This window comes from Molothrus aeneus, chromosome 2, assembly GCF_037042795.1.
Source record: "Molothrus aeneus isolate 106 chromosome 2, BPBGC_Maene_1.0, whole genome shotgun sequence".
NCBI classification, from domain to species: Eukaryota; Metazoa; Chordata; class Aves; order Passeriformes; family Icteridae; genus Molothrus; species Molothrus aeneus.
Genome location: NC_089647.1, coordinates 107,996,722 through 108,009,003, shown reverse-complemented (window position 1 = coordinate 108,009,003; position 12,282 = coordinate 107,996,722). Strand labels below are relative to the sequence as shown.

At 36.8% G+C, this 12,282-nt stretch overlaps 1 protein-coding gene across 1 annotated transcript in view; it reads left to right on the top strand.

Annotated features, from left to right (window-relative positions):
* The window catches only part of CFAP47 (cilia and flagella associated protein 47), a 261,050-nt gene that overhangs the window by 156,221 nt on the left and 92,547 nt on the right, over positions 1–12,282 (top strand). The window contains exon 51 of the mRNA XM_066545467.1: positions 2,158–2,255. Coding sequence (XP_066401564.1) covers positions 2,158–2,255 — 98 coding nt within the window. The remainder of the gene's footprint in view (positions 1–2,157; positions 2,256–12,282) is intronic.

The following is a 12,282-nucleotide window of genomic DNA, read 5'->3' as shown; positions in this document are numbered from 1 at the left end:
TTATGCAGGAGACCTGTCTAAAAATTGGCAACACATTCTCTGCCTTTTCATTTCTTCATATCCCAAGCTGACTTAAACAAGGAGTTGCATGCTGGTTTGCACCACCACAATTTAATACATGAGATCCTTTGGAATTCACAGACTTGCAGAATCCTAGAGTGGTTTGGGTTAGAAGGGACCTTAAAGGTTGTCTATTTCCAACCCCCCTGCCATGGATAGGGACATCTTTCATTAAACCACAATTTTTGGGCAGACACTCTCTTGGAAAGGGTGATTTGTTACTTTCTTTTTAATCAGTCTGCTCAGAAACCTTTTCTGCTGAAACCTCAATTTGGAAGAGTCTCTCTGACCATTCCCCTCAAAACAAGTTCTAGAGTTTAGAAAGTCCCTGAACTCCACTGTAATGAACACTTCTGCAAAGAATTAATTTAGATTTTCTGCTGCAGCCTTATCTTCCTTGAGCAATACTTTTCCACCTGCTCATCTCTCAGCCCTTCTGAGTGTGTCAAGCTACCAGCTTCAGACGTGTTTGAAAAGGTTGTGCTACTGCTTTTTTAAATCCTTAGCCAGTTGTCACTTGAGGGTGGAGCTTTTTTTGTATGAGTGTTTTGGAGGTTCGAGGAGAGGGTGGCAACCTTGTTAATTTTTTATTTAAATAGCAGCTTATGCTCTTTTCTGTTTTCCTTAACCTTACAGACTTTCATTCATGAATGTGTTCCTGTACTTTAATAAATCCCTTTGTCCTGCAGTTTAATCACAGATCCTTGGTAAATGGAACTTTGCTGTTCATGCTTTCCTGTTTTTTTTTCCTATCTGACTTTCACAGCTTTTCCTACAGTTTGAATGCTTCTTAAAGAATGTGATGTCCCAAGCTACGAGTACTTCTTAATTTTCCTTTGGTCTTTTAATTAAGAACTTTTATTTCAGCTTCAAAGGCAGTATGTTCTGTTTTGGTGTAAGGTGATCCTCCCTTTTTTCACAAGTTACCTCTTCTGAATATTGTTGTTTTTGTTTTCTGAATATTGTTTTGTTTTTGTTAGATATTTTCATATTTGTAATTGATTAAACTCAGGGTCCTGTACATGCCACAATCCTTTAATGGACATTCAGAAGATCTCTTTAGCTCAATGATGCTAATTTTTGTTGATTGTAAAACACTGAGGCTATTCCAGACAGTGTAAGCCTGGAATTCTGGTATTAAAACCCTGTAGATTGTATGCATATCAAATTAGCCCAAAGAAAATGTGTAAAGGAATACAGAATTTACTTGGTGGAAATTGTAAGAAAATAATGCAAATAAATCCTGTCAGAAAGAGTTTTATTGGAAACAGGGTTTGGAAATAAAGTCATATATGTGGAATAAGAAACTGTAACAAGGAAAATAGTGACTCTGAGATGAGCTGGGGTCACAGCACAAGAGAAAACCAGTAGGAGCTCCCAAGGCTAATGCTGTGGTAAAACAGGAGTGCTAATGGAGATCTCTAGTGTATAATTCAGGAAAGTGTGAGTAGGAAAATTAAGGCTATTTTCATCTCATACAATATACTGACAAATAGGAATAGTTCAAGTATTGAGCACGCATTATTAAAATGTGCTGAACAACTCTTCATATATGAAAAAATCCTACCACATGAAATATTTGTGCTGTGAAAATCAGGCCTTATGGTAGGGATTTCAGGCTTAATTTGTTTCATCTACCTGAATGAGATTGATGAGATAATTTTATTAATGTTCCTGACTGTGTTCTAAAAGCAGGAAAATGCTAGATACAAAAACTATTGTGTGAGAGGAACTAATTTTGATTTCCTGATAAAAATTACAAAAGTACTGTTAGTTTGCTCTGAAGTTTTAGTTACAAATCAATGATATTTAAAACCCAGAGACAATGTGGTAGTCTAGGAAGCTAATTTGCCAAAGTGCTGTTTCCATTCCATTTTTTGTATATATTAATTTGTTACTACTTTGAATCCTGACAAGAAGGGATTAGATAATACAGTCTGTTGGCACTGATGAAATCAGTTCCGGATTTGCTTTGTCTCAGTACGAACAGTGACTGGCATTTCTGCTAAAAGTTCAAAGTTCTCATTGATTTGAAGGCTGCTAGGATTGATCAGCTCATTGGATGATCTGTAAGCCATTTTGGTTTTTTTAACACAGGAGGAAGTTCTACAAATTGCAAAGTGTGGTTCTCCTTGAAGATTTTCAGCGCACCTGCAGCAGCAGAAAGGACAATAGATGTGGACTGCAAAGCTCTGGTAAGATTACTCTAAATGTCTAATTTTGTACTACTGCATTAGAAGAAAAATTTAATTTTTATTGTTGCTCTGGCTGCTATCACAGAGGATTAATCAATTTTATTAAGTGACCACACAATCATTTTTTGAGTAATAAAATTCAATACTTATTAATATCTCATTTAAACTCAGTGATATGAACTAAAATAAATGCTTGAATAAAAGTATCTTCTTCATCCTGTTGGAAAAATTGCACTTTTATTCTTTGCATCTCAAATAAGCCTGAAGTCTAAAAAAACTTCAGTGTGTCTGTTGTCCACAACAGAATTTTTCTCTTTTGGTACTTTACTTCTTCATGCATGCCAAATTATTATTGCCATTTAAATTTCTTTAATCATTGGGATATATTTAATTATGTTTGTATTACTAAATGAATACATACTGTCACTCTTAAAAAAATTAAATTAGTCATACTACAAGAACAATTGCATCATATTAAATAAGTATGCTTTAAGTCTTAACTATGTAAAGATAAAATAATTTTTAGTATGTTTGCTTAATAGATTGTGTTTTTGTTTCCCACTGATTTGTAATTTTATTTGTCTTTGAATTATCATTTTTAAGGTGGTTGTTTTCAGAACTAATATTTTTCCTATCTTCTGTAAATGGATTTTTGCTTTATTGTCTATACATTCTGCTTTCTGCATGCATTGTAATAACAGGTGCTGGTAACAGGTTGTATGAGTAGAAATTACTGGTATAGTTTTTTTCTGCAGGAACATTTTTGCAAGTAAATTATGTGATGGAGGTGCTAGGGGAATACCTCTTCCAATCACAGATGCTGGGAAGGGAGAAGAGTCTCCTCAGTTGATTTTACATGTGTTCAAATGGGGGGTAAAAATCCTAACCAGTAAGCACATCTTAAAATATTTAAATATCATTGTCCATATATGACTTCAAGTTTGCTCTTCTTTCCTTGAAGTTCAGTGTCCTGACTGTGAACTTCTGTAGGGAAGAGAAACAGATACGGATGTTTTCAAAGTCTTGGTGTTGGATGAGTATGCTGGGAGGTGTCTGCTGCTAGTAAGGAACATTAAAGCTGAACTAAAAGAGTTTGTGATTTGAGACCTTGAAAAAAGCAGTGTAGATTTTTGTCCCACAGGACCATGCATTGCCGTGTATAATTTTCTGATCTGAGAATTTTCTGAAGTGGTAAAAGGAAAAGCTAGATTTGAAGTACACTATTGACTCCTATTGTATGAGAAATTCTCAAGGTGCATTTAAACTATTCCTATAAATTTTAATAAAATTCAATGTGAAAGCTTGAAAAAAACGCAATAAAGTACAAAATACTTCTGCAGTGCTCAGGGCACTGAAATGACTGGCCGTAAAATTTGGATAATTCCTTTAAAGGAAGATGAAGGAGGTAAAGAAGTAGCTATGTCTCTTCTTCAGATCTCTATGGAAAATGTAATACATTTTTTCTTATTGATGAGTTTGGAAGATGACATGAATATTTCTGACTAGCAAATAAAAACATGTGGTTACTATTACGGAATTGTGATTGCTGAATTTACTGGTTACATGCCAGGCACTCAGTTTTGTTGTGTAGGAGCTTTCTGTCTCTAATGTAAGGGAATGGGATTATCCTATTAATTTCTCAGTAGAACTGTCAGTGTGACACCAGGAAAGAGAACCAGTGCAGTCCTTGACTGCTGAAGAATGGTCAGACATGAACAGGAAGCAAATTATGATGGTGGTACTGCTATTAGAATGTGCACACGTCTGCTTCTTGAAGGTTAAAAGTTATTTTGAAATACTGGAAGAAAATCAAAGAAATCTCCTAGAAGCATGGGGGACAGGAAAAGCAAGCCTTGTCATATGAATGTTAAATAGCTCTATCAACTTAGTTTGCCAAAGAAAAAATGGAGAAGAAATGTGATCTTTTGCTAAAGAATATTTAGTGATGATGTCTCAGTTTTCTGACCAACATGCATCAAGAGCTAATGGCCAAAAATTTACATCTGAGATTTATTTAATCATGCATGGACTGTCCCAGTAATGAAAACAATAAAACATTGGAAGATCTTGCTGAAAAGCATAGACAGAGTCTTGTGAAGGTGAGAACTTGAAATTGCTTCAAAATCTGATAAATATTTTAAAAGCATAGACACCTGGTACATCTGCTACATCAGTGAGTCAGATTTAATGTATACATTGATCTCTTTTTGACCTTAGACTCTTCTTCATTCCTGGCCCTTGGAATGAAGAGTATTAGCAACATTTAATTTAAAATACTAATAACGCTGCTTTTGTATGGTAGTTGTAGCTGGATCTCATCATCAAATGCAATACAAATTTATCCTCAGCATGTCAAAAGTACTGTTCTGTCTTAACACAAGTGATCAGACTTCTGGAACATCTGAAATTTGCCACAGCAGAGGTAAAGTTGGCAGGATGGAGATGTTAAATGAGCCAGGTGTAGCGTCCGGCTGTTCTTGATGGTGGCCACAGTGACCTGCAGGCAGTGAGGGAGGGCCCAGGGAGCTGAGGGCTGGGGGGCACCCCAGGAACTGTGGACGGTGTGGGATCATCTTGGCACATGTCCTGTTATGTCCTTGTTGATGAGTATATTTGCTTGCAGAGCCAGTTTTGTGTCTGAGGTTTGGAAATGCTTTAGGTTGACTCAGCCTTTTGCACTTCATACGTGGGCGAAGGGGAGGTGAGAGGTGTCAGGATTGAGGCCAAATTTCTGACTCCGTGAATGTTCTGACCCCGATGGATGGCCTGAGGCACTGACCATCAGCTGATGCTGCTCCTTTGTTGAAGAGTGCAGAGAACTCTGAAGAAACAAGAAGTTCTATGGCAGCACCATGCAATTGTCTGTAGCTCACATCTTGGTGTCAGCATAGAGTTGCTCTCTTCTGTTTTCAGTACATAAAATCAGCTAAAAAGAAATACCTACCTAAATGTTAGGTCTGTACTGCCCTACCCCAAACTCCTGCATTGTGCTGCCATCCTCATTTAATTTGCTCAGAATTTTCTGTGGTAAATTATTGCATGTGCTTTCATCTATCTTTTGCAAAATGCTTAATTCTGATTAGATCAGTGATCTTGAATTGGAACAACACAGGATTTTCCAGTTACATTTACCTTTAGTTTGCTTTGTTATTTCCATGTCTTGATATCCTTAAAGTGAAAAATTTCAATATCAAAGCTTATCTGCAGATATGTATCTGAAAGACTGAGAGATAGTTTTGTTTAACTCAAGTTTTTAATAAAATATTTTAAATTTGCATTTCTGCATTGTTGAGACCCATCTCACTACATATTGTTCCTGGATGTGTTTTTTCTCTCAACCTAAAATTCAAAGTGGAGATTGATTAGTTAAATGAAGCAAGCCAAGTTTTATGCTGCCCAAGTTTTCTTAAAATTCTTTAGACCTGTTATAGCTGAAATCATTTAAGCTAGGACTTTGCTATTAACCAGATTATGATAAAGGTGTTTATGGAAATAAAAATATTGAATAAGTGAATATTTAAAGACATAAGCCATATTGAAAAAGTCATTCATTTTAAGCTCTAGTCCAATTTCAATTATTTTAATCACTGTATATCAGTAAAAGAAATACCCTTGTTTGAGTAGAAGAAGTTATCTAACTGGAAATTTGGAGTAAAATCCTACTGTAGTCCTTACTCCTCAGTAGACAGTCTGGGTTTCTGGTTGGACACTGGGACGGCTCCCCAGGGCAGTGCTCACAGCACCAGCCTGGCAGAGCTCAAGAAGTGTTTGGACAATGCTGTCAGGAGCATGGGGTGACTCTTGGGGTGTCCTGTGCAGGGCCAGGAGTTGAACTTGATGTTCCCTTCCAACTCAGCATAACCTAAGATCCACTGAAATGGATTTCAATGAATACGTCCTAAGAATAGAAGCATAAATTAAAGAAATTAATGATTTAAATTAAAATGGAATAGCTTTTTCCTAATTTTTACATAGAAGCACAGTAGGTCCCCCAGTTTGAGGCACATCTGTCTCTAAATTGAAAAAGATTCAATTGTTTTGGTCCATGTGGTCAATAGAATGGCCACCACAAGCTGTTTGGTATAATACAATGCTTTAAAGATCAATACAGCTTTTGAAGAAAGATATTGTAATCTCATTTTCTGTGTGTAGGAAAGTATAGTAAAAAAGGAAAAAATGCCACAAACTTGGCTTTTAATAGTGCTAGTACTGTTTAATATTTTTATGTTTAAAAGGTTTCGGATAGAGAAGCTGTTTCACTTCTCACTTTTTCTTCCTGGTCATTAGTACTCATGGTATCTCCTGTGTTGGATGAATGCTTGGTGCCATTACTTTGCAAATAGCAGAAAAAAAAAATTATTTTAACTCTCTTTGTGATAATTCCACATGCTTCTATTTCCAAGTAAGGAATGGATGGCAGTCTGTTTTTCAGTGTTCAGTTAAACTTCTTGAAGATAGATTTATTTCTCATTTTCTTCTCCAGGCTTTTGGGGTTTGTGTTTTTGTTTTGGTTTTGTTGTTGTGGTTTGTTGGTTTGTTTCATGGTGGTGGTTTGGTTTTTTTCATTAAAGGGGGGAAGGCTAGGTGTTTTCATGTTTGGCTGGGTGTTTTTTCCAACTTGGACAGATTGATACATGATTTCTGATTTTCATTTAAAACAGTGACTTTTTAAAACCTATAGCCTGCTGATCTAGATATTTTTTCCTAATTCGAGCCCTGAATGCTCTGAATTCCAGTGCTCAACCATTGCAGAAATAAGAATAGCCCTACTGAAATTGAGGGAGGGTATCCAGCTGCAGGTTCTGTGTATATTAAGAGAAAATAGATAATTAGTGAAGCCTGGAAACATTGTAAGGATGCCTTCCAGCTGTGAAGGATTGCTAAAGCTTAGTAAACAGGGGAACCCTTACAAGTCTGACAAGGATAAACCTGTATTTCAGAGGAGGGATATTATCAAGTGTTGATAATATTGAAATAACTCTGTCAGTCCTAGTGCTGCTTATAATAAACACCTCCAACTTTGCAACTTCAACAGTCACTGCCCAGATTCAACCTCTTTTTTTTTTTTTGCCAGCTGTTAAAATGAAAGAAATCAATCTAAATTCTAAGAATATTTGTCTTTTTTTGGTGTCCTCTGTCTTTCAGTCTACCTGAATAACCAGTTTGGGCAATTGGAACTGCTGGCCTGTAGAGAACATTTCCCCACAGACATGAAATACTCCATTAGTTTTGCTACAAGTAGAAATGTTTCCATAGCACTGTCCTGGAATCAATTCCAATAAAGAAATTTCAGATTTGTGAGCTGTCATTTCTATTCTATCATCTTAGAAAATCATTCTGTTTTGAACTTCATGATGTAAGGGAGAATGATGTTGGAAACTTCTCAGCTTTGGCTTTCTTTCCACCAATGCAGATTTCACCCTGACAAAGATCATCAACTCTATTAAAAGAGATCAGCTGAAAAGTAGTTCAGGGAAAAAGGGAGAAAGTATGCTCTGTGATCACAGTCTGCTCAGGAATTTATTAATTTTTCTCTTATGAAAGTATTAGCATATTTTTATTTAATTTTGTCTGGTCTAGACCAGCCTGTGGCAGTCTAATAAATCACAAAAGCAAAGGAAGAAACTTGTAAGAGTGCAGGTGGTATAGGATGCAGAAGTGTATTTTCAAATGTATATTTTACTTTTAAAAAATTCTGAAGTACACTTGAGTTGTTCTGTGGGTTTTACTCTGTTAGTGACATCTAGATAGCACAAGCTAGATCAGACTGTTCATTAGTAGCTAACAGCTTTTCCAATTCGTGATGAATTCTAAGAATTGTCTGCCAAAACCTCATCAAGTTCAAAAGGCCAAAAGCAAGGTCCTGCACTGGGCTCAGGGCACTCCCAAGCACAAATACAGGTTGGGCAGACCATGGATTGAGAGCAGCTCTGAGGAGAAGACTCGGGGGTCTTGATGCATCAGACCCAGCTGTGAGCATTTGAGCATTTGCAGCCCACAAAGCCAAGCCTGTCCTGGGCTGCATCAAGAGCAGTGTGGGCAGTAGGTGAAGGAGGGGTTCAGCTCCTCTGCTCTGGTGAGGCCCCACCTGCAGTGCTGGGTCCAGCTCTGGGGTCCCCAAAATAGGAAGGATATGAACCTGTTGGAAAGAGGCCACAGAAGACCATGAAGATCATCCATGGGCTGGAGCACCTCCCCTGTTAGGACAGAGAGAGCTGGGGCTCAAGCAGCTTTCCAGTACCTAAAGGGAGATACAAGAGAGCTGGAGAGGGACTGATGACAAGGGCATGTAGTGGTCAGCCAAGGGGTAATGACTGCAGACTGAGAGGCAGTAGGTTTAGATCAGATGTAAGGAAAAGATCCTTTCCTGTGAAGGTGGTGAGGCCCTGGCACAGGTTGCCCAGAGAAGCTGTGGCTGCCCCATCTCTGGAAGTGTCCAAGGCCAGGCTGGATGGGGTTTTGAGAAACCTGGCCTGGTGGAAGGTGTCCTTGCCCATGGCAGGGGGTGGGAATGAGATGCTCTTTAATGTTTTGTCCAACCCAAACAATTCTGTGATACTCCTCAAACTCTTCTCATACAGAAATAATTTTGCCTTCTAATGGATTTGTAAGTTGTAGATCAGAATCATCACCCTTGCTAACTCTGTGGTGTGTTTCTTCTTATAGGATTTATTGGCTCAAGGAATAGTTCCCCACAAAAGCCTTGGCAGATCTTTAGAGCCTGGGAATCATGCTTTGGGGACTGCAGAAGTAAAACTCATCAGTGGGAGATGGCATTCTGTTTTAAACCTATAGTTGTTTTACAGAAAGGCACAACAGTAATAAATCTCAGAAAATATGTGTTAATTTTCCCCAGGCCGTGCCTCTTTCCAGCATCTTTCCTTTTTTCTGTTTAGTTACTTAAAGGGAACTCGCAAAAAATATGGATTGGTGTTAAATTCTCAGTACACAGAAATAGTGTGTTTTTAGGCTGTCTCTCCTGATTGCTCCCACTTAGCACTCCATCTGTATCACACAGCAGTCCTGGAGTGGATGAAATCCACTTGTTTTGGGTGTAATTTAACTGGAGAAAATCTTCCACATGCTCACCTGATGTTCTTCAACCACTGATGGATGTTTAACTTCATGGGAGTGTAACAGCCACTGACAAGCAAAACACTGATGGCATTACACGGTGTGGAGGCTGAGCCCTCACCCTGCTCTGCTCTGTCTCCTCCTTCTGTGTCTCACTGCCAGCTGATATGGACAGATCACAGCTCCCAAATCTTGGTAACCCATCCTGTCAAAAAACACTGCAGCATGGTTATTCTAGCAGAAGTTTGTATTTGGTGGTAACTGCATTATGTCAATTCACAGGTATAACGCAGAGATGTTGTTACAAGTGTCACTGGTGTTGGAGCAAAACCAACATAGAATCTAAATTATGTGTCAGTGTCTCCCTTATTACGTTTTTCATTATTTATTTAAAAGTAAAAAGCATATAATTAAGAATGTTTTGTAGTTATGTAACTTGGCACTTGAAGACAGTAACACATTTCATAGCTTTGGTACATTAATTTTTCATAAATCCTAAGCAAAACTGTAGTCTAAATATTGTCATATACGGCTGAACCTTGGATCATGTTCTCAGAAATTGAGTAACCTGAAGTTATGAATCATTCCTTAAGATTTTTTAATTTCTATCATATGATTTAATGACAGTTGGTAGTATAAAAAGAACCATGGCAACATGGCTGGTGGGAGGGAAAACAAATTTGAGAAGGTAGTAATTAGTAATCACTCTAACTAAAAGCAATTAGGCAAATAATTCAGACCAGAGAATATTTGTATAGCTCATAAAAAAAACAAAACAAAACAAAAAAAACAAAGGATAATTATTAGAAGTATAAAAATGTAAGTGGGTTTTTTTGATAAATATTTAGCAGCTGCCAACCCCCTCCTCTTGTCCCTGCAGATGAATAATCAGTTCTCTGATATAAGAGCAGGGAGCTAATGTAGATCACAAATGACATCTGAGCTGTCACTAACTGCCATGGAACGAAATGTGGGGTTAGATCTAAACCAAATAATTAGAGGGGATGTTTCATCTGGACAAGTGGTCATATCTATGAAAAATAACTGTTATGTGAAGGAAGAGAATGGCCCTGAATAAGGAAACTGCCAATTCCCTTAGTCCACAACTGCTGTTGCTCCCCTGGGGCTTAGCAATCAAAACAAGAGGGTTTTTTTCTCAACCATTACACACAGCAAGTCCATGGAAAAAAGTTTTTTTTTAAGAAAAATTTGCTCACTGATGGCCTGGAGTGCAGATTGAACTAGGTAGTAAAGTAACATTATTGAAAGGAAAATATAATGTTTGAACTCTGTTCCCTGTCGTTCTGTCAAGGCTAGGAACTTATACTAGGTTTATGGCTCAAGACAAAACATGGTTGCATGTATACTCTAAGACCTGGGTGTGGGGTTTTCTTTTAATATTTCTGTTTGGGTTAACTTTTTGATGGCTTGTTTGTTGTTGTTGTTTACTTTGTATTTTTGAATAAATAGAAGTGAGAGGAACATGAAAGAGAACAGTGAGAATTTGTCCAAAAGATGTAGTTAAGTGTAAATTTTGTTTAGAGGCTCTGAAAAGTGACCTTCTGTGATTTTTTTCTGCAGAAGTCTACCCTTTAAACCTGTCCTGCCATTTTTCAGAGCTGCCAAGAAAACTGGTGCCACTGCACTGTTTCCCCCCCAGTGATTAATGTGACTTGTGAGAAATCTCCATTTTCCTTGTGTAAGATGAAGGAAGAGGAGGAAGGGATCTTTATTATTTGTTCAATTCCTATGAAGGTTCTCCATCTGTATAACAGAAAGCTCTATGTTTAAGAGTGTTTTGGCAGGGGTACTACTGCTCCCAAAAAATATACAAATATCCCTGCTTCTCTAAAATAGTATTGCTGTGTTCCCATGGTCAGAATACTATTTAAAAATTCTGAAGTGAAATTCAAATAAAATTTTATAATAGAAAATATGTAAAATATTTCTTTTATTCAAATCAAATAGAATTTTATCAAATAAAATTTTTCTGCATCTCTAGAACATGGGTTAAAGCAGCTAGTTGTTCTTTTCTGAGGATTTCTATGGACAGCATGCACAGCTTCTGAAACAGCCAATGATAATTAAATTAGGATGGAGGGCCCAGTGTCTGTTACTGTTTCTCCAGCCTTGTAAAAATGAATTTTTTGCTTGATTTGAATTCCTGGTGCAAAGGGAGATGAAAATCATTCAAACTGAAATCTTAGAGGACTAAAGAAAAGCTAAAGTCTCAGTGATCATAGAGACTACCTCAGCTGAATCTGCAGACCTATTTGTATAAAACTAACTAACCTGAAGGCCATAAAATTGATTCCCTGCAGCAAATATTTCTACTGAAAAAATTCCAGCTGTTTGAGAGAAATGGGGAGTAAAAATTAACACTACTCATTTTACATGGAAGGAGGTAGTGAATATTTACTTAGTAATGTTTTATATATTTCTCTGGGATTTAGAAAGGATAATTTATAAAGAATTTTAACTGTTCAAAGGAATCATCTGTGAAAGCAGGAAGTTTTGAGTCAAAGGAAATTTTTTTTAATGTTCATTATTCATTAATTAAATAACAGTTTCAGTTATTATGATTCATTTGTACATTGGCACATATTTTTAGTTCTAAATGCAGAGAAAACAACCATATTTATAATTTTAATTTTATAAATTTTATAAATTGATAATTATTAGTATCTTCAACCATTTAAATATTGTAAATTTTCAATTAAGACTTTTGTTAGTGTATTTTACTTTGCTCTTTACTTTTATTTCCTAAATTGTAACAGTATTACAGAGGCGTAACTTGGGTTGATAAATTTAGGTCCATTATCTCAAATTGTTTAGAAAAATGAACTGCAGTAGTTTCTTTGCCTTGCAAATATTCTAATGGATTTATTCAGCTTGAATGTAGAGATCAAGACAGAAGGTTATTCTTAAATTTTGATGTAAAGTGTCTAAAAGG